This window comes from Hypanus sabinus, chromosome 4 (genome assembly GCF_030144855.1).
Source record: "Hypanus sabinus isolate sHypSab1 chromosome 4, sHypSab1.hap1, whole genome shotgun sequence".
Taxonomy (NCBI): domain Eukaryota; kingdom Metazoa; phylum Chordata; class Chondrichthyes; order Myliobatiformes; family Dasyatidae; genus Hypanus; species Hypanus sabinus.
This window is the reverse complement of record NC_082709.1, coordinates 104,693,645-104,716,148: the sequence shown is the minus strand read 5'-3', so window position 1 is coordinate 104,716,148 and position 22,504 is coordinate 104,693,645. Positions and strand designations below refer to the sequence as shown.

The 22,504-nt window shown below is 41.7% G+C and overlaps 1 protein-coding gene and 1 long non-coding RNA gene across 6 annotated transcripts in view; one reads left to right on the top strand and one right to left on the bottom strand.

The window, feature by feature from the left end:
• The window catches only part of dgkh (diacylglycerol kinase, eta), a 503,605-nt gene that overhangs the window by 21,469 nt on the left and 459,632 nt on the right, over positions 1-22,504 (bottom strand). For both annotated transcript variants that reach the window (XM_059967802.1, XM_059967801.1), the window contains one exon: positions 3,414-3,544. In XM_059967802.1, coding sequence (XP_059823785.1) covers positions 3,414-3,544 — 131 coding nt within the window. The remainder of the gene's footprint in view (positions 1-3,413; positions 3,545-22,504) is intronic.
• The window catches only part of LOC132393057 (uncharacterized), a 79,173-nt gene that overhangs the window by 16,283 nt on the left and 40,386 nt on the right, over positions 1-22,504 (top strand). The window contains exons 2-3 of one of the 4 annotated variants that reach the window (XR_009511738.1): positions 5,839-5,898; positions 17,648-17,841. The exons of 1 other annotated variant lie outside the window; for it this stretch is intronic. This is a non-coding gene — a long non-coding RNA (uncharacterized LOC132393057). The remainder of the gene's footprint in view (positions 1-5,838; positions 5,899-17,647; positions 17,842-22,504) is intronic. 2 more of the 4 variants (XR_009511736.1, XR_009511739.1) reach the window with 2 other exon arrangements.

The following is a 22,504-nucleotide window of genomic DNA, read 5'->3' as shown; positions in this document are numbered from 1 at the left end:
CTGCTAACCATCCTACTCTCCTCCCACTTTGCTCCACCCTCACCATTTCCATCACCCTTTGCTCCTGCCAGATTTACAAACTTGCTCTCTGCTTCACATTGATAAATACAGTACTGTGCAAAAGTCTTAGGCACCCTAACTATATAAGTGTGCCCAAGGCTTTGCACAGTACTGTGTGAAGAAAATATTGAATATATGAGGATATATTGATCTGGCAGAACATACACTGAAATCTTTCCAAAGTGGCATTTCCCTCCAGTGGTTCAATTACAAGAAGTGGTTATTGTGAGGAATTTGTAGATTTGAGAAGGTTAAAGAGGCATTTGAATGGAGTTTTCTCTCCATTACAATAGACAGAAGCTATTCAACTGCCCTAAAAACAGCCAAAACAGTTTCCTTAAAAATTCTCTTAAGATTTTTTCAGTGTTGTTTGGGAAACACTTCTACTCAGAAAAGGTGGCAGATATTTGGAACTCCGTTCCATAAATGTTAGCTAATTGGGTCAAGTCTCAAGTTTAAATCTGGGGTTAATAAATTTTTAGCGACACACACAAAATGCTGGAGGAACACAGGAAGTTAGGCAGCAGCTATGGATGAAAATATACAGCTGATAAATTGGACCAAGACCCTTCATTAGAATTGGAAAGGAAGAGAGCAGAAGCCAGAATAAATTGGGAGGGAGTGGGAGGGCCCCAAACAATCCTTCCAGGTGAAGCTGTACTTCACATGTGAATACGTCAATGACATCACATGAGTGGCTTCCTCTGCATCAGTGAGACCCAACACAGATGGGGAACCACTTCATCAAGCACCTTTGGTCCATCCATCACAAGAGTGAAGATCTCCAGGTGGCCAGCCATTTTAATTTCAATACTTGCATGTCTGACCCTGTCTCGTCCACTGCTACATTGAATCAGATACAGAGAAGAGCAATACCTCATATTCTGTTCTGTTGTGCAGTCAACATGACTGCATCAAAATTGATTTTTGTAACTTCTGGTAATCACTCCCTTCTGTTCTCACACCACTTCTTGTTTTCTCTTGACCTTGTGGCACCTATTTCAGTTCTCTTTCTCCTCCCTGTCCTCACGACCTGTGTATCACCTTCCTCCCTCTGGTTCCTCACTTCCTTCCTTATATACCACGATCTACTGTCTTCTCCCATTAGATTTCTTCTTCTTCTTCTTCTTCTTCTTCTTCTTCTTCTTCAGCTCTTTGCCTCTTACACCTGTCACCTCACAGCTTCTAACACTATTTCCTTCCCTTTTCACTTGGATTCATCTATCACATGCATCTATGATAGGACACTGCCTTAAGGGTACTTTCATTGATAACTTGGGGAGTGAGGGGACAGTTAATCTCCAACAATCACAACTGTCTTCCTTTATGTGAGGTAGGACTCCTACCACCATAAGATACAGGAGCAGATTTAGGCCATTTGGCTAATTGAGTCTGCTCTGCCATTTCATCATGGCTGATCCATTTTTCTTCTTATCCCCAATCTTCTGCCTTCAGCATATCCCTTCATGACCTGACTAATCAAGAATCTATCAGCCTCTGCTTTAAATATACAACTGTTCCTCTGGAAAAAAATTTCTTTTTATTGGGAGAGTTTTTTTTGCAGTTTTTCTGCTCTTTGACTACACACTCAGTGGCTACTTTATTAACTACCTCCTTTTCCTAATGAAGTGACCGCAGAGTGCAAGTTTGTGGTCTTCTACTGCGGTAGTAGTTCAATGTGTTGTACATTTAGAGATGCTCTTGTGCACACCACTGTTGTAACATGGGGTTATTTGAGTTATAATCACCTTCCTGTCATCTTGAACCAGTCCAGCTGGCAATTTTCTTTTGACCTTTCACCTATGCTGTTCACTGGATGTTATTTTGTTTCTTGCACCATTCTCTGTAAACCCTAGAGACTGTTGTACCTGAAAATCCCAGGAGATCAGCAGTTCCTGAGACACTGTCTGGCACCAATAATCAATCCATAGTCAAAGTCACTTAGATCACATTTCTTCCCCATTCTGATGTTTGGCCTGAACATTAAAAGACATTAAATCTTTGGCTAAACTGAATCTGTTGACCATGTCTGCATGTTTTTAAGTATTGAGTTACTGCCACTTGATTGGCTAATTAGATATTTGCATTAATGAGCAGTTGGACAGGTGTAGCTAATGAAGTGCCAGTGAGAGTATAATGTTTTCAAAATAAATTGATCGATAGAGAATAAATTTTATTGTCATACATCCAGCCTACTTCATTGGCTTTTTGGGTGATACATCAGCTCATTGGATGTACGAGTCAAAAGTTATATGACCTCCAACTGGCATAATATCATCAATAGTTTTCTGTCAGTTAATGAATTAGGTTCCTAAAGAACCCTGATTATGTGAAAATTCACAAGGGCTGTGTTAAGAACAAGTTGATGCTAGAGTTAATATCAAGAGAAGCAGCAGAGGCATTTTCTAACCTTCGAGGTCTTTAACATTTACAAAGGGATTTGATAGTTTGTAGAAATCTTTCCAACTTTAGTGAGTGTTAAAACAGAAGTTATATGTAGAAAATCATCACTAATAAATCTAGTGAGAAATTCAGTGACTGGTGGTTGGAATTTGCTATACAAGTTTAGATCTATTAAAGAAGCTGGAGGCAAGGAAGGGAGAAAATTATGGAAGTACATTAGTGGAATGGGATGGAGGGGTTAGAAGATTTGTTTGCAGAATCATTTTGCAAGGTTGGGACACAGAATTCTAGCTGTAAATTTAATTGAATTTTACATACATTAATTTAAAAAGATCAATTGATTTTTTTGGCTTATAAGGCAGACATTAAATCTTCGGCTAAAAATCTGCATAGTGGATCTTAGATAGAGAAGCATTATTTAATTTCAATATGGGAAAATAGCCCAAGATGTTCTATTATGATGGCTTTCTCCTGTAAATGTACCAGCGACTCCTGACCATTCAGGCAGATACAGCAGGTATTGTGGACATAGTCAAAGGATAAGAGACTACAAAACAAAAGGAGAGTGAGAGGTAGGAAAAGTACAGACAACACAGAGCAGAATAAACACATTTTCTTCTTCTATGCCCCATTCAATGGAATGTCACTATAGGACATTTGGTGAATTTCTTACACATATAATGTGGATTACAAAGTACTTTCAGGTATGATGCATAAAATGCCTTGTTCAGCTGTTTTACATGCAAGTACCAACATCACTGACCATCTGTTTTGCTGAACTCAATTAGTTACATCAGATGACTGAATACAGCAAGCCAAGCCAAAGCAGAGCAGAGAACAGAAAAGGAAGAGTTGCAGGGGTGAGGGAGGGCAAGGGAAGGGTGGTGGGGATGGAGGGAAGGGCACAAATGCAAAGGGAAATATTGCAGAACAGTTGTTAAAGGAAGTACCTTCAGATCACGCCTTTCCAGATGCAATAGCTCAGAACCTCGGATGTCATGACGGATGAAGCGTTCTTTGTATTCTCCCAAGCTGAGCAGCTCCAGCCAAGAAGCAACTTCATCTGTGCCCCATTTCTGAACTACCAAAGTCAAGAGCAAAAGCCCCTTAATTCCTCCATGCTTCATTAGCAAAGGTTAAGCAAGAGTGGGAAAAGAGCAGAGGAGCGAGCAATGCTGGCAAAGAGGGTGAGGACAATTACAGGTACATTTATCTACCCCATCACTAGGCCCCTCTTCCATGCAAACAGTTGTTATTGCATTTACCCCTTAAGCACAAGGCATCCTTGGACCTCTGAAGACACATACTTGACAAGGTCATGTCAGCAAAGCTGTAATTTGAAGCTGAATCCAGTAGTTCCTCATCAAAATAGAAAGCCCGCCTAACTGGACAAGTCGAATAAGGCATATATATACAGATAGCCGTGAAGAGCAAATCTGATTGTGGATTGTGGTTGAAGCTCAGAACCCTATCTTGCACTTAATGACCCTTTGTATAGGAGCTGTTTGTCACAATCTACTCTTACAATGAAACTTTAGAATGTATTGTATTTTGAGGGATGATCTGAAACATCACTGAGTAAAAGGGAGCTGGTGTATGTGTGTTTGGTTGGGGCAAGTGGTGTTCCACAAGGCTTGGTGTTGGGACCACTTCTTTTTTACTTTATAGGTCAATAATCTGTATTGATGGCTTTGTGGTCAAGTTTGCGGATGATATGAAGATAGGTGGAGGGTCAGGTAGTGTTGTGGAAGCAGGGAGGCTGATTAAGGTCTTAGAGAGATTAGGAGAATGGGCAAAGAAGTGGCAGATGGAATACAGTGTCAGGAAATACATGGCTCTATGCTTTGGCAGAAGAAGAAAAAGCATGAACAGCTTTATAAAAGGGCAGAAAATTCAAAACTCCAAGGTGCAAAGGGACTTAAGAATCTTGGTGCAGGATTCCCTAAAGGTTAACTTGCAGGTTGAGTCAGTGGTGAGGAAGGCAAATGCAATGTTAACATTCATTTCAAGAGGACCAGAATATAGAAGCAAGTAATGCTGAAACTTTATAAGGCACTGGTGAGGCCTCACCTGGAGTACTGTGAGCAGTTTTCAGCCCCTTACCTAAGAAAAGATGTGCTGACATTGCAGAGGGTCCAGAGGAGGTTCACAAGAATGATTCCAGGAATGAAAGGGTTATTGGATGAGGAACATTTGATGGCTCTGGATCTGTACTCACTGGAATTTAGAAAAATTACGCGGGAATCTCATTGAAACCTATTGAATATTGAAAGGCCTAAATAGAGTGGGTGTGGAGAAGACGCTTCCTGAAGTGGGGGAGCTTAGGACCAGAGGACACAGCCTCAAAATAGAAAGTCATCCATTTAGAACAGAGATGAGGAGTAATTTTTTTAGCCACAGGGTGGTAAATCTGTGGAATTCATTGCTACAGGTGGCTGTGGAGGCCAGGTCACTGGGTGTATTTAAAGTAGCAGTTGATAGGTTCTTGATTTGTCAAGGCATTAAAGGTCATAGTGAGGCGGCAGCAGAATGGGGTTGAGAAGGAAAATGGAGCAGCAATGATGAAATGGTGGAGCAAACTTGATGGACTGAATGACCTTAGTCTGCTCCTAACAATACAGTCTTATGGTTTGACCTGAGATATAAGCTCTTTTTTTTCCCATCTAAAGGATCACTGTTTATAAATTACACTGATATCTTAAGTCCTTTTTATTTATAGTAAGGACAAGAGGAGATGCTAAGAGAGCCATGGATTGTGTGTCAGCAAGGTTCGATGTTTTGAATTTTACTGATAGGTAATGCAGACTTAGACGTAAGTGTCCATAAGTGCAGGACAGTGTAACTTGTGAATCATTCATGATATGACATTTAGAGGCAAGAAGAAATTATAAAAAGAGGCCAGCATCTCAATTACTAATACTCTGAGTAGAGAAAACTTTGAATATTACTTTGGGGTTGAGTCAGACAATTCTGATATTCTGTACTATGATGGGCAAAACCAGCAAGGAATGAGGAAACAGGTGATGAGGACATGAAGTTGTGTAGACAGGAGCAAGAAGTTACTGTCTTAGTTACAGAAGATAACCTGGGATATCAAAATCAAATTTCAGTAAGACAATTTTGATTATTTTTCTCATAGTGGAAGACTGACAGCTGTGCATGGGAGAAAAATATTTTGTGTATTTAAGTCTTCATTATGATCATAGACTAGTATGTAGATAGGAACAAAGTACAACGTACAAACTCTAATTATAAGAGGCATACAACTGCATTCAGGAGGAAATGCTGTCATTAATTTGCAAAATACCATTTGAGAAATAAGCAGTCTTTTGTGACCCAATCAGATGTTACATTTTCAAAATGTTTTATGTGCAGGAAATCCAGACGAAGAAGAAGATGCACTCCTATAATTCAAACTGATAAAAGACCCAAAGGGTAGGAAGGTCTGAACCCACCTTGTTGTTTATAGTCTAACTGAGGGAAGATGTGTCATTGCTTAGGCTGTACTGAAGTTGCATGTTAAATGTTTTCTGAAACAGTTGATGAATGGTTATATTATGACATAAGCTTCCACAGGAACAGAATATAAAAAGCAAGGATGTAATACTGAGGCTTTATAAGGCACTGGTGAGGCCTCACTTGGAATATTGTGAACAGTTTTGGGCCCCTTATCTAAGAAAGGATGTGTTAATATTGAAAAGGGTACAAAGGAAGTTCATGAAAATGATTCTGGGATTGAAAGGCTTGTCAAATGAGGGGAGTTTGATGGCTCTGGGCCTGTACTTACTGGAATTTAGAAGAATGAGGGGGGATCTCATTGAAATCTATTAAATGTTGAATGGCCTCAATAGAGTGGATGTGGAGAGGATGTTTCCAATAGTGGGGGAGTCTAGGATCATAGGACACAGACTCAGAATAGAGGGACATCCATTTAGAATGGAGATGAGGAGGAATTTCTTTACCCAGAGAGGGGTGAATCCGTGAAATTCATTACCACGGGCAGCTGTGGAGACCAAGTCATTGGGTATATTTAAGGCAGAGATTGATAAATTCTTGATTAGTTAGGACAAGAAGGGATATGGAGGGAAGGCAGGAGACCGGGGCTGAGAGGAAAAAGGGATTAGCCATGATGAAATGGCGGAGCAGGCTCGATGGGCCAAATGAATTCTGCTCCAAATGAATTCTGCTCCTATCTCTAATGGTCTTATCACAATCAGATATCTTATCAGCTATTACATTAGATATTACTGGGAAAAATAGATATAACCTTGCAATATAAGTTGGTAAATAGTTAGCAAACTGGAGACAGAGAGTAGGGTTAAAGAGATTAGGTAGGACATGACATATAATGTTCTGCAGGGATTTCTGTTTCTGCAGCCTTAATGAAGGAATGAAGATTTGTGGAAGCAAATTTTCAGATGATTCTAAGTTTTAAAGTGCAGTAACTTGTGTAGATTCAAGCAGGAAGATTCAGCTTGGTAGAAGATCAGTTAATGGAGAAAACCTGAGTCATCCACTTTGCAAATCAGTTTGAGAAATTCTCACTGTAAATTGTGGGAAATAAGGGGGAAAATACTTGGGGAGTATTGAATAGCATGTCACCAAAAATGAGGGTATAAGGACCAAAAAGAAGTATCTTACAGACTTAATTTATAAAAGGTACATATATGTAGTCAGGAGAAAATTTAAAATGGAAAGCTGCCATTAATCTTCAAAATGCATGATGTGATGCTGAAGCACTCAAACAAATCCAATAAAGATGCTAAATGTTACTTCATGGGGGTGGGAGTTTCAAATAACATTTGGCTCTTTGCAAAATTTTGAATTGCTAGCCCACTCCCATTTCTTGTGGATTTTTGGATAATATGAATGTCAAGTTCAGTTCACAATTTTGTGTTTCTGTTCAATAGAACTATTTCAGCTGGATCTATCTGGCAGTCCACATCTCTGGTGGCCCCCAATCCATATACAACATCCTGAAAGGAACTGATTACTCTCATGCCTCATTTCCAAACCTTGGTATTACACTTGTGGTCATTTAAAATGTAGGAATAAGATGCTGAACTGCTGATCCAAAATGCAATTAGCACACATATAGACACAAAACCACATGCGTATGTATATCTTCACCTATAAACACATGGAAATAGTTGCAAATATGGAGAAACACACACATATAAATATAAATATTATACTCAGAAAAATATGCATGTACATATACAGAGAAGCACTCACACACACTGGTATGTATGTGTGAATGCACGCACAATCATACAGCTAAGGGTCCATGTACCAACAGAGAACTGATCGCACAAAACCTACCACCACCACTCATTCAGTTGAACTACAGCTGCACTCCATTTACTTGCTTTTACTCAATATCCTTTGAAACCTAATGAAAGGCAAAGGGCCTCTGTCTGCAGCAATAACTTGGGGAGCGGATTTCCAGTTTCCACTGTTCTTTGTGGATTGGTGGCATCTGCAAAGGCACTTGAATTCAGCAGTGAAGGACAGTCAATGAGCACTTTGTTCAAGAGGATAATGCTACAATATTCTATAATGTAAAAGCTAATATCCTTTGCCACTACAGCCTCTCACAGAAAGTGAGGCAGGTGATTGGCCTCAGAATTTGAGTGGAGTTGGAGAGGGTTGGTGAGGGTTCTCCAGTCAGCTGGGGGAATAGAAGGGTGCTGAGAGGTTGGGAAGGGTCAGCCAAGCAAATGAGAGAATCAAGGTATAGTTAGTTTGGGGAGAAGGGCAGGTTTGTGCTTGGCACTGAGATGGGGTGGGGTTGACTGGATGGAGTGGGTTGGCTTAAAATTGGAGGGGGTGGTGAGGGTGAAGACTACACTAGTGATTGATGAGGAATGCAAAAGAAGGGATGTGAGACAGAGATGGGGATAGGATCATGAGACACAGGAGCAGAAATAGGCCATTCAGCCCATCAAGTCTGCTCCGCCATTCTATCATGGCTGATCCTGGATCCCACTCAACCCCATACACCTGTCTCCTTACCATATCCTTTGATGCCTTGACCAATCAGGAAACGGTCAACTTCCACCGTAAATATAGCACGGATTTGGCCTCCACCGCAGATTGTGGCAGAGCATACCACAGATTTACTGCTCTCTGGTTAAAAGTATTCCTCCTTACCTCTGTTCTAAAGAGTCGCCCCTTTATTCTGAGGCTGAAACCTCTAGTTCTGCATACCTCCACCACAGGAAACATCCTATCCACATCGACCCTATCTAGTCCTTTCAACATTTGGTAGGTTTCAATGATATCCCCCGCATTCCTTATAAATTCCAGTGAGTACAAGCCCAAAGCTACCAAAAGCCCCATATATATCAACCCCTTCATTCTGGAATCATCCTTGTGAGCCTTCTCTGGATCCTCTCCAATGACAAACACATACCATCTGAGATATGGGGCCCAAAACTGTTGATAATACTCCAAGTGCAGTTATTCTATTCCCCTTGAAATAAATGCCAACACCGCATTTGCCTTCTTCACCACAGACTCAACCTGTAAATGAACCTTCTGGGTCTTGCACGAGGACTCCTAAGTCCCTCTGCACTTCTGATATTTGAGCCTTCTCCCCATTTAGATAATAGTCCGCACTATTGTTCCTTTTACCAAAATGCATTATCATACATTTCCCAGCACTGTATTCCATCTGCCACTTTTTTTGCCTATTCTTCCAATTTGTCTAAGTCCTGCTGCAATCGCAATGCTTCCTCAGCACTACCTACCCCTCCACCTATCTACGTATCATCCGCAAAGCCATGGCTTTGCCACTAATCCATCGATTTCATTATCTAAATCATTAACAAATGAAAATGATGTGAAAAGCAATAGTCCCAATACTGACCCCTGAGGAACACCACTAGTCACAGGGAGAAAACCAGAAAAACCCCCTTTGACTCCTACTTAATGCCTCCTGCCTGCCAGGCATTCCTCTATCCATGCCGTATCTTTCCTGTAACGTCACAGTTCTGCTGAAGGGTTTCGGCCCGTAACGTCAACTGTACTTTTTTCCATAGATGCTGCCTGACCTGCTGAGTTCCTCCAGCAATTTGTATGTGTTGCTATAGGACTTAGCTTGTTAAGCAGCCTTGTGTGTGGCACATTATCAAACGCCTTCTGTCAATCCAAGTAAATGGCATCTACGGCCTTTCCTTTGTCCAGCCTGCTTGTTAATCCCTAGAAGAAATACAGCAGATTTGTCAGGCAAGATTTCCCTTTACAGAAACCATGCTGACTTTGACTTACTTTATCATTAGTCTCTAAGTACCTCAAAACATCATCCTTAATAATAGACTTCAACACTTTCCCAGTCACTGAGGTTAGGCTAACTGGCCTATAATTTCCTTTCCTTTGCCTTCCTCCCTTCTTAAAGAGGAAAGTGACATTTGCAATCTTCCAGTCCTCCAGGACCATGTCAGCATCAAGTGATTCTTGAAAGATCATGGCCAACGCATTTGTTATCTCTTTAGCAATCTCTCTCAAGTCTCTAGGATGTAGTCCATCTGATCCAAGAGACTTACCTATCTTAAGACTTTTGAGTTTGCCTAACATTTTTTCCTTTGTGATAGCAATGGCACTCACTCCTGCTCCCTGACACTCACAGACCTCTGGCACACTACTAATGTCACATTAAGTTCATCTGCCATTTTTGGTCCCTCATTACTACTTCACCAGCATCACTTTCCAATGGGCCAATATCAACTCCCACCTCCCTTTTACTCTTCATATAACTGAAAAAACATATGGTATCCTGCTTTAATATTATTGGCTAGTCTGCTCTCATATTTCATCTTTTCCCTTTTTATAGCATTTTTAGTTGCCTTTTGTTGGATTTGAAAAACTTCCCAATCATCCAACTTCCCACTCACTTGACCTTTCCTTGACCTTTATGCAGTCCCTAATGTCCTTTGTCAGCCACGATTGCCTACCCCTGCCATCTGAGAACTTTTTCCTCTGTGGGACATATCTATCTGTGCCTTGTGAACTATTCCCAGAAACTTCAGCCATCTCTGCTCTGCCATCATCCCTGCCAGTGTCCTCCTCCCGATCCACCTGGGCAAGCTCCTCTCTCATGCCTCTGTAATTCCCTTTATTCCACTGTGATACTGATACATGTGAGTTATGCTTCTCCCTCTCAAATTGCAGTATGAACATAATCACATTATGATCAATGCCTCCGAAGGGTCTTTTGGTTTTTGGCCTTTTGCACTTTGTTGGGGTTCCTAATATCATGGTCCTCCAACTGGTTGCCCTATCTGCTTCCTTTCCCGTCCCACACCTGATTTCACATGGACTGGAAAAAGGAGCTCACTTCCCAGCTCTCACCATATGCAACAATAACCCAATCCATTTCTACCAGTTGACCAGAAGTGACCTGTTCTACGTGGGACAGTGACGGGCTTCTCACCAAGAACTGTGCAGCCCAGCTCTTGGTCATTGAGCTCATTAAGGAAGACAAGCGGCTGTGGTTTCAGAAACTCTCCGAGTCCTGCCTCTTTTTGCTGTTGTGAGGGAATCTGCCTGAATTTCATGGACCGCTGGGGCCACCAGTTGGACGACCTGCTTATATCTCGCAGATACCGAGAGGATATGTGTGGGCCACAGAATTTACCTCTGTGAATATTGCCATTTCTTCATTTCTATTTTTTACCTACTTTTGGAAATACGTTACTCCTAGGATAGGAGGGGTTTTAGGTTATAGAACAGGGAGCAGATGACTGAAAAAAGGGTGAAGGATACAGGGGTAGCAACACAAGAGAACCCTAAAGGGAACATGATATTTACATGCCAAATTTACTTACCTCAGACAGATTTCCAGTGTGTATTTAACACTGTACCCCATGAGTCATAGAGTAAAAAAGCATGGAAACAGAGTCGTTCAGCCCAATACATCCATGCAGACCAAGATCCTAATCCTATTTCTCCGCATTTGTCCCATTTCTTTCAAAACCATTCTTATCCAAGTATCTATCTAAAATAGACTCTTTTTTTCATAATCATTACAGGAGTAGTGATTATGCAAAAACCATGGAGTTGAAACAAAAACATAAAACACGGAACTTCCGCTCATATATTTATTTTACCATCTTCTTATGTATATTACCCTTTAAACCACATTGTGCAAAGAAATCCAATTTTAACCTCCTGGCTTTGGTTTAAATAAGCTTAACTGTCCCCCGAAAGAAATAATTTCTGTCTACCCTATCAAATCCTTTGAAGTACTCAGATAAAGATTAATCCTTAATCTCCCTTGCTAAGGGAAGACTTCCAGTCTATGTTCCCATAACTTTAGCTCCAGCGTCATTAGAGTGAATTAATACCACACTCTCCCAAGACCAATATTACCCAACCCTATATGCAGTCTAGCAAAGTTTAAGCTTCTTACATCTGTCCCAATATCTGCTTGATGGGATCAGTGCCAAATGTTGCCTGATTATGCTTCTTGTGGAGCTTTTGGAACATTTTGCCACATTATAAGTAATTTAGTTTAGTGTACTTAATTACTTTGTTCTGTAACTGTCTATTAATTCTGACGGAATTATATTTATGGAACACTAAAGCTCTCCACTCCTGTAGCTTATGTCCAATTAGAACATTCCCATGCCCATCATTTCTAGATCCTTCCCCATTACAAGCCTCCATGAAAATTAGAAACTTATTTCCTAAAAATCTGTGGTTCATTTTCCAAAGTAAGAATACACTGTATATGGTATAGGGAGTAGAATATTAGCAAAACCAAAGAGTTGATTATTAATTACAGGAGAAAGTAACTGGGGTCCAAGAGCCAGTTCTCATTAGGGGATCGGAGGTGGAGCGGAGTCAGTAGCTTTAAATTCATTGGCATTATCACTTCAGAGGATCTGTCCTGGGACCAGCACATAAGTGCCATTACAAAAAAGGCACACCAGCACCTCTATTTTCTTGGAAGTTTGTGAGTATTCGGCATGGAATCTGAAACTTTGACAAACTTCGATAGACACACAGTGGAGAGTATACTAACTGTCATGGCCTGGTAAGGAAACACCAATGCCCAAGAGTGGAAATCTTACTAAAATAGTGGATACAGCCCAGTCCATCACAGTAAAAGCCCTCCACACCATTGAGCACATCTACAAAGAGCACTGCCACAAGAAGGCAGTGTCCATCAAGGACCTCCACCACCTAGGCTATATTCTTTTCTCGCTGCTGCCATCAGGATGGAGGTACAAAGAGCCTTAGGTCCCACACCACCAGATTCAGGAATAGTTCATGAACCAGAGGATATAACTTCACTCAGGTCAATGCTGAGCTGATTATACAACCTATGGACTCACTTTCAAAGACTCTACAACTCAGGTTCTCAGTATTTATTTATTTATAGAATTGGCAGAGTTTGTCTTCTTTTGCATATTGGTGTGTACTTTTTCATTGGTTCTATTGCATTTTTTTGTTGTACTATGAATGCCTGCAAAAAATGAATCTTGGTGACATATACATAGATTAATAATAAATCTACTTTGAACTTTGAAAGATGGGTAGAGTTGAGAAATGAGCAAACCCTGGACCTACATGTTGAGTAGGCCACTTGTATTCCTAACCACATTCATTTAAGAGGGAGTTAAATGTGCATTTCACAAGAAAGTAAATTAGTGAGGTGCATCTGGCAAACAGTGCTGTACTTCCAAAATTGGGATTTGTTGTCTAGAAATGAACTAATGTGCATGTCTATGAAGGTTCTCAGTCATTCACGTTATTGTATATCAAGCAGTAGTAAATCAAGGCAGCTGGATTTGCTGTGTTCCCTCTCATCTCCACGACTCTTTAAAAACCCTCATGTGATTGCTATACCCTTAACCAACTCACAGAGTTTATAAGCCGGAAAATGACCCTCCATGGATCAGAACTGAAGAAGCCTTTCTGATGAGTGGCAAAACATCTTCTAGACAACACAGCAAATGCAGTTGCCTTGATTTACTACTGCTTGATAAAACTAAAGTGCAGTTACTTTAAGGTGGGTCTGAGATTAGGTGCTTTTTGAGGTGTTGAACCCTTTCTAGGTTCTTTTGAAGACCCTGACCTGGAGTTACACTCTGACTTTGGTTCTTTGTGGGAATGGGACCCGTTCTCAGGGCCTCACAAGCGGCCACTTTTCGACATGCCAAGGATGTGGCCTAGAAGACTAGCATGCCTTCAGGGTACCAGATTTTCATGGGTCTGGAGGCGGGCAGATTCAAGGCTGGTGCTGCTGCAGGCGACCGGTACGTCGCGGGAGAACGTCGGAAGCAGTGGGCTTGCGGTTGGCCGTGTGCCCAGAGGCACAGAGTTTGGAAAAAACGACACAACAGACTTTTAACACCATGCTGTTTTGTTATGTCTCCCCTCTCACTGTGAAACAGGGACACCTCTTTTTCTCTTATTAGGGAGAGAGAGTCTGTGGTATGTTGAATACTGGGTGAACGAGTAATCTGCGAGGTACTGCAAGTCTGTGTCTCTACTGAAGCTTTGCTGCACACTTGAGTACTTGGTGGGGGCACCGATTCTTTTTTTACTGGTGGGGGAGGGGGGGTCGTTGCCTTATTTCTGCTTGTACGTGAGTGGGGGGAGTTGGGGGGACTTTGGGGTTCTAACATTTAACTGTCATTCATTCTTTGGGACACTCCCGTTTTCGTGGATGTTTGCAAAGAAAAAGAATTTCAGGATGTATATTGTATATATTTCTCTGACATAAGATGTACCTATTAAACCCTATTGTAAGTGTTCCTTAGAGCTTCTGCTTATTGTTTGAGGCTACCAGATCTAGTACATCCATTGACACTTTAAAGATGTTGGATTTTCCAGAGAGAGAATGCAGATATTTTAGGTAATGATTGTATAGGATTCCAAGACCCCATTGGAAGAATAGAGGTAGGTTTGCACAGAGTTGACAGAAAACTCCTGCCTCAAGCAATAAAAATTCAGCTCACAGTACCATGGTGGTAGCAAACTTGACAGATCAGCTTTGGAGACACCAGGACAATAATTCCTGAGGTATGAATTCAAATCGCATCCCAGGAGCTAATGGATTTAAAGGCAGTTTATAAATGATCCGATATTTATAAAAGAGCACATCAGGAAAGGTGACCACAAAGCTCCAGGTAAAAACACACCTTACTCACTAATCACTTTTTAGAAGTCTCCAGACCCACAGAAATGTGATTGCCTCTTCATTGTCTGGTTTGTCTACTGCTCAAAAAGGAATAAAAGGGCAGAAAACCGGCTGGTAAAGAACAAACAAGAGAAAATCTGCAGATGCTGGAAATCTGAGCAACACACACACAATGCTGGAGGAACTCAGCAGGTCAGACAGCATCTATGGAAAAGAGTACAGTTGACATTTCGGGTCGAGATCAAGATCGGGTCTCAGCTGGAATTGTTGACTGTACTCTTTTCCATAGATGCTGTCTGGCCTGCTGAGTTCCTCCAGCATTTTGTGTGTGTTGTTAGGTAACAGAATCCAGTTCATCCTGCAACATCTGGCAAGAGTCGGTCATAATAATATTCACAGATTCGTACTTTGTCTCAGACCCCTTCAATGCCTTCCCCCAGAGGCGGCTGCAATGTGGCTTATAGTCAAGATGGGAGTGATTACAGAAGTCCTCAGAATTTATTCAGATCAAGCTTCCCGCTCAAGACATCTGTTAGGTGCCTCCTTAAGATGATGCACCCTTACTCTTTCATTAGAAAGAACCTCCTTTTTTTCTCCTTATGCAGTTCTTTAGAATTGAGGCCGACACTTCCATTCTGGTTTGAAGGTGTTGAACTGACTGATGAACTGCAGGGAGGAATTGCAGGTTCCACCACAGGTGAAGCAGAAACATTGTCAGGGCAGGTGGTGAGTAGTCTGTGAAGTAGTACACTCCTCCTGTCATTTACACTGGCTCTGGAGTGCTCCTCCACAAGGGCTGAAACATTGTCAGGGCAGGTGGTGAGTAGTCTGTGAAGTAGTACACTCCTCCTGTCATTTACACTGGCTCTGGAGTGCTCCTCCACAAGGGCTGAAATCCTCTGTGCTAATCTAAATGCTCCTTCTCCATTTTGAGCAGTTGAGACAAGAGATTCTCAGAAGTCAATGTTGGGCGTTTTCAAGGAGTCTTGAGAACATCAGAGAATCTATTCCTATATTTCTCTGCTGTGACAAGGAGGAAACATGGGGAATACCAAGAGCACAAATGTGAATTGCCTAGTTTTCGGTGATATCACTGTCACTGTCAGAGGTAAGCAGGTATTGAAGGCGATTTTAACTCTGTAGTGGGTTATGAGAGAAGCCACAAAAGAAAAATAACCTATCTGACCCCCTCCTCACTAATAGCCCTTCATAATTGCACCACCTCCATTCTAAATGGGAGAGATTCAGAATGGATCTGACAGAGTCCGCGTATCTGCGAAGGCAGTGGGCCATCATCTGCAGAATTCATTGCACAAGAATCTACCATTTTCAAGCACAGCCTATCCTTAACAGAGATGTTTTCAAGCCAATTGAAGAATTTAATAAAAACATACAGCAGAAGCAGCAAGAAGCTTACTACTGAAGATTGCAGAAATAATGAAGCTCATCAAACCCACGTACAGGGGATTAAACCAAAGGTTTCTTCAAATCAAAGCACTGATCAAACCAAAGCATTGATCCATCAAGGGTTTCTTGAGTGGGCCTTCAGCCAACAAGAATCATAGAGTTTTTTAGCACTGAAATAGAACCTATGTCACGACTTGTCCAGGCCAATCATGATGTTCATCTAAATTAATCCCATTTGTCCATGTTTTATTCCCATCCCTTTAAACTTTCTTATCCGTGTAACTGTCCAAATGATTTTAACTTGATTCACTTCATGAAATAGTGAAATAGACTAGAGTGTACTAGATGTCGACAATGGCCCTGGCAATGTCACATTATTATGCTGAAGACTTGAGCTCAGGACAAGCCACATCTCCAGTAAGCTGCAACTATCTGTTGCCTTCCTGACAAAATTAAAAATACCCAAGTTTAATCTGACCACAAAAACAGAAAATAAATCAAGACTGTATAATTCCACCTGCTCATTTGGCTCTCTGTCATTAACAAGGACTTTGACAGCATTAATATTTGGGCTTATATAAAGCAAATAATACCTGCAGCACACCAATGACTCTGACCATCTCCAGATATTCACTGAAATCACAAATGTTGGATTCACTACCACCACCATGCATCTACGAATCAACCAGTTTAACTGGATCAATCGCAGGTCAGAGGCTTGTGCTATGCTGGGGCAAGTGGCTCACATTCCATTTTCCCCAGAACTTTTCCTATTATCTGCAAGAAAAAAATCAAGCTTGTGACAGAATTTTCTGCTCTTCGTGGATGAGTGCAGCTCCAACAACTGAAGGAACAGGTCCAACCTATATATCCATCTTCCACCTTAAGCATTCACCATCTTCCTAGCAGCACGTTGTTGTAGCTGTGGTGGATACCCTCTTCAACGTGCACTGTAGGCTTTATCAAAAGCTACTTCCAAACTTTCAGCCTCTATCATCTCGAAAGACAAGGGTGGCTGACACTGCAAATTGCATGATTCCCTACAAGTCATCTTTCCTTCATGTTCAGTATCTTGAACAGACATAACTCAGGAATAAGTATTTTCAATCTGCACCTGTAGCAGATCAGGGAGAAAACTCACCAACACCTTTCTAAAGGCAATAGATAATAACCTTGTCAATTACACAGCTCCAATGAATGAGAATACCTGAAATGAAAGCATGGCGATGATTGTAAAGTGATCCAAGACCTGTAGTGAAATATAAATTCAGGATCTTTAAGGTTTTGTTCAGATTTAAATTTTGCAAGGTGAAGATGGAAACTTTAGATAGAAGACAAGATGTATTCTGCAATACCTTATCCAATCTTTGCAATCCCTCAACAATTCATAAGACAGTGCATTACTTCTGAGGAATAGTCACTGTTGTAAAGGTGAATCAAGTGTACAATCAACATGATCCCAAAACAGTTAAAATAATTTTGTTACAGTAGCTTGCCAGAATGTTGGAATATATTTCTGTTAGGAGACCTGGATTATTCACTTGGGACAGTTCCAATGAAACAAAGATTCAAAGTACATTTATTATCAAAGAATGTATATATATCTCGAGATTTGTTTACTTACAGGCAGCCAGAAAGCAATAAGCCCGATGAAACCAGTTTTGTTAAAAAAAGACCATAAGAGGGAAGAGAAAGAGGGGGAGAAAACCACATCATGGAAACAACAACAGCAAACGACAGCATTCTGAACCAGACTGAGTCCTTCGATCTGCTCCCCGGAGCAGCCCCAAGCCTCGATCTCAGTTCGTCGTATTAGCAAGGTAAAAATGCCATGAAACTTGCAGAAAAATCAGCCGGCAGAGAGAGGAATGAACATCTTGGGAGATTGAGCAAAATCAGCCCGACCCACACCTCCGGTTCTGACACTTGGACTTTATAGTCTATCTGCGCCAGCCCAAGCACCAGGTAGTGCCTCTCTCTAGGACCTGGATCCTGGCACAGTGACATGCTTGGGTCACACAGCCTGAAGCTGTCCTCGATCTCATTAAATCAGCTCGACACTTTGAGCAATCCAACTTTGCATCCATCTTGGACTGATCCCAAAAAGTGATGGCTGAGTGTCATACAAGCATCATAACAGGACAAAAATGGAGATAGGTATTGTTATACTGTATACTTAACATATTGATGGACCTTGTACAGTATTGCTTGTGGTTTATCAAATTGACAGAAGGACATGTGGCATCATGGTGATGAGCAGTGAATCACTTCAATGAGGCAGAAGCTGGTCCAACAGACATAATGTCTACTTAAAGTGACACTACCCAAGCATGGCAGAACTAGTTTCCAGGTGCCTTGGAAAAGGCAGTGACCAGATGAGGATACATCAGAATATAGAAGTGAAGGCTATGAGATGGGTGGAGTGCATCAAGGTTTTCCAGAAGAGGAGCAGGAGGGCTTATGGAGTAGAAGTGCACAGGCCTCGCAGGGTTCTCCAGAGACATAACTGTTTGTTCAGATGTCAGTCAATACGTTCTTGATCCACATCAGTTACATAATCTACCAGAAGATGCAGGTAACAGGAAGACACTGGGCAAAGGGTTGCTACAGCAAAGTCTCTGGAGAACAGTTGTCTAAAGGTGTTCATGTGTGTATATATGGGTATAAGAACTTGAGATGTAAAGCAGATTCAAATGTTTTGAATCAGGCATCCAAGTTCACAAATGACTTGTGCTGATATTGATGCATGTAAGCCTTCAATGTAATAAATTTTACTCGTGCCTATTATCTTTGCTGGAAGTAGGCCAGAAATTTCTGTCAGGGTCAAAAATATCCCAAGGGCTAATAGTAGCTCTTCAAGCAGTTTCTTGAATCCCTCCAACATCAGGCCAATGTTTCACTGATTTTGGAAACTGCTGAGCAAGTACCTCACCTACACTGTGCAGAAGCTGAAAGTTAACAGACTACATGGCCAAGTCCTCAATACTCCAGGTCCAGCACCAGTGGAAAATACATCTGATATTACCTCTTGCAAAATTATAAACTGCCAATTAGTCTATTCAATATTGCCTCATTAATGTCACCATTGTCAACTATTTAAGGGTATCCACTGCAGGGATATTTAAAAGCCAAATGTCTCTCTTTATAATGTTTTGAAAGGCATTCTTGAACTCCATTCCCCTTCCTGATGGAAGTAAGTGTGTGTGTGTGCGCGCGCGTGTGCGTTTTTTTCACGTATGCCTGACTGCATATGTGTGGAGGAAATTAAGTAGACTGTCTGAGTAGATTTGACTGCATGCCAGCAATGGAGCCAATTGCTCCCTTTTCAGGAGATTGAGCAAAATGATACCTGATTTATTAGTGAGGAGCTGTAGATGGGTCCTGTGCAAAAGGCTGAAGTTACCTATATCCTGTATGTGTAATATATACTGAAGAGAACTGTGCAGGGAACGCTACTCATCCTGGTTCACTGGAATATGGTTTTCTGTCCGCTCCTCATCACATAGACATTATTATCAAACGTCATTTTCCTGTGACAATGATCCTGTGCTAATTATCATCCTGGTTCAAGCTTTAACTAGGAACTGACCACCAATGCGCATCATTGCAGTAAGTCGTACTGACTTTAATGAGGAACTGACCACCAATGCACATCATTGCAGTAAGTCGTACTGACTTAATGTCAACACAGGGAGCATTTGGCTCATCAGGTTCATGCCAGCACCCAGCAACTCCATCAGTCTCATATTCTTTCTCATTTCTCTCACATGGCCATCTTTGATCCATTTACATCAGGGGCAATGTATTAGTAGCTGATAAACAATCAGCACACCTCTGGGTTTTGCGAGTCAACTGTCACAGGGATAACATGCAAACTCAACTCACAGACAGTGCCGGAGGCCAGGATTGAACCAGGTTCTCTGATGCTGTAACACAGCAGCCATACCTGCTGTGGCACCATGCTGCCCTGTTAGTAATTCTGTAGCTTACATAGCTCAGGAAGGGACAGTAACCTCAATGTCCTGATGCCAAGGTTCAGAGACTTTACACCAGGCTTGCCACCCCTCCTTTTCTATTCCTCGCAAGCTCATGTTGAAACTAAGCAGCATAGGAAGAAGGTAGCCAGAAAGATCAGGGGCAAGACAACAACAGTCTTGGGCTCAGCACAAGGAAATATCCCTCAGCCTTACCCTTGGTCTGAGATGGTGCTGCAAGCTTCAAATCAAATCTAACCCACAGGCATCACACAGACAGACAAACACAGATTACCATCTGATGAGGGAGCCATCCTTTGTCATTTCTTGCAAAATAAAGTGGGACAGAAATGCTGCCTGACTCACAAGATCAAAGTCAATGCCACTATAAGCTGTTGTGATACTTGCTCAGGTGCCATGGAATTAACACCTTTTTTGAGAAACCTGATTTCACTATGAGTGAAGGTAGGCAAACAACTACTCTTCTCTTTTTGATATATTATCCCTCACTGCACTGCACTCTTCCTGCCCATTGCCATGTCTTTTGACTGCACTTTTCGCCACTGGCTATCCTATTTATGACTGAAGGATAACGGGATACGGTATAGTTTCAAAGACAACTCATGAAGCTCAATACCATAGGCAGGACATAGCAGCCCACTTAACTCCATCTTGGACAATGACTCCCATCCACTCCATAATGTACTGGTTAGGCACAGGAGTACATTCAGCCAGAGACTCATTCCACCAAGATGTAACACTGAGCGGTATAGGAAGTCATTCCCACCTGTGGCCATCAAACTTTATAACTCCTCCCTCGGAGTGTCAGACACCCTGAGCCAATAGGCTGGTCCTGGACTTATTTCCACTTGGCATGATTGACTTATTATTATTTAATTATTTATGGTTTTATATTGCTATATTTCTACACTATTCTTGGTGCGGCTGTAATGAAACCTAACTTCCCTTGGGATCAATAAAGTATGTCTGTCTGTCTGTCTGTCTTAAGAGGCATCCCATCTGCTACCATTACTGACTCCATCAATGATGTACAGTAACAGCAGTTTGTAGCATCTGCTCACAAGAACCTTTAGACAGCCCTTTTCAAACTCATGATGTCAACCAGCTGGAAGGACAAGGGCAGTAAAAGCATAGGAATACCACCACCTGGAAATTGCCCTCCAAGTCATACACCATCCTGATTTTGGAAATATATCGCCGTTCCTTCACCATTGCTGTGGTAAAAAACCTGGAACTTTCTTCCCTAAACGTGTGGGTCTTTCCACACCTCAAGAACTCCAGTAGTTGAGAAAAGCATCTTCCAGGCCATGCTCTCTTGCTACTACATCGAGCCAGAGGTACAGGAACCTTAGGTCCCGCAACATCAGGTTCAAGAACAATTATTACCCTACAACTAGTTTCATTCACCACAACTCAGAACTGATTCCATAACCTATAGACTCACTTTCAAGGACTCCACCACTCATGTTCTCGGTATTATTTGTCTTTTATTTGCACTATTTGTCTTCTTTTGCACATTGGTTGTTTGTTAATCCTTATTTATATAAATATTTTTTCATACATTCTATTGTATTTCTTTATTTTCCTGTAAACGGTTGCAAGAAAATGAATCTCAAGGTAATATATGGTAACATATGACAAATAACTTTTATTTAACTTTGACTCATAGAAATGTGGCTAAGCACAGCTCAAACCCCATCTACCTATTCACCAATGACACCACTATTGTTGGCAGAATCTCACTTGGCGAGGAAGAGAAGTATAGGAATGAGAAACCGTAAATCAGCTGGTTGAGTGGAGTGGCAACAATAAGACACAGGACAGAATTAGGCCACTCGACTTGTCTACCCACTGCCGTATCCTCAACCCTATCATTCTGGTTCCCATCCTCCTGCCAACTGAGTTTAAACCCTCCCTAACAGCTCTAGCAAACTTGCTCACAAGGATATTCAATCCCTCAGGCTCAGGTATAACCTGTCCTTTATGTACAGGTCATACCGTCCCCAGAAGAGAACCCAATGATGCGAAATCTGAAACCCTGCCCCTTGCAGCACTTCTTCAGCCACTCATTCATCTGTACCGTCATCCTATTCGTGTCCTGACTAGCATGAGGTACCAGGAGTAATCAAGATTCTGGTACCTCGGAGGGCTTATTCTTTTGCCTTTTCACTAACTCCCTATACACTGAACAAGACCTCTTCCTCTTTTCTACCCATGTCATTGGTGCCAATGTGTACCATGACCCCTGGCTGCTCACCCTCCTTCTTGAGAATTTCTGTAGCCACTCTAAGACATCCTGGACCCTCGCACATGAGAGGCAACACACCATCCTAGCTTCTCTTTTGCAGACACAGAATCTACTGTCCATCCCCCCTAACAATTGAGTCTCCTATCACTACCACTCTGCGAGACCCTGCTGAGTATCAGAGTACCACTGGCCTGGCTGTTGCTGTACTCTGAGAGGTTGCCACTCCCAAAGGGGTATTGC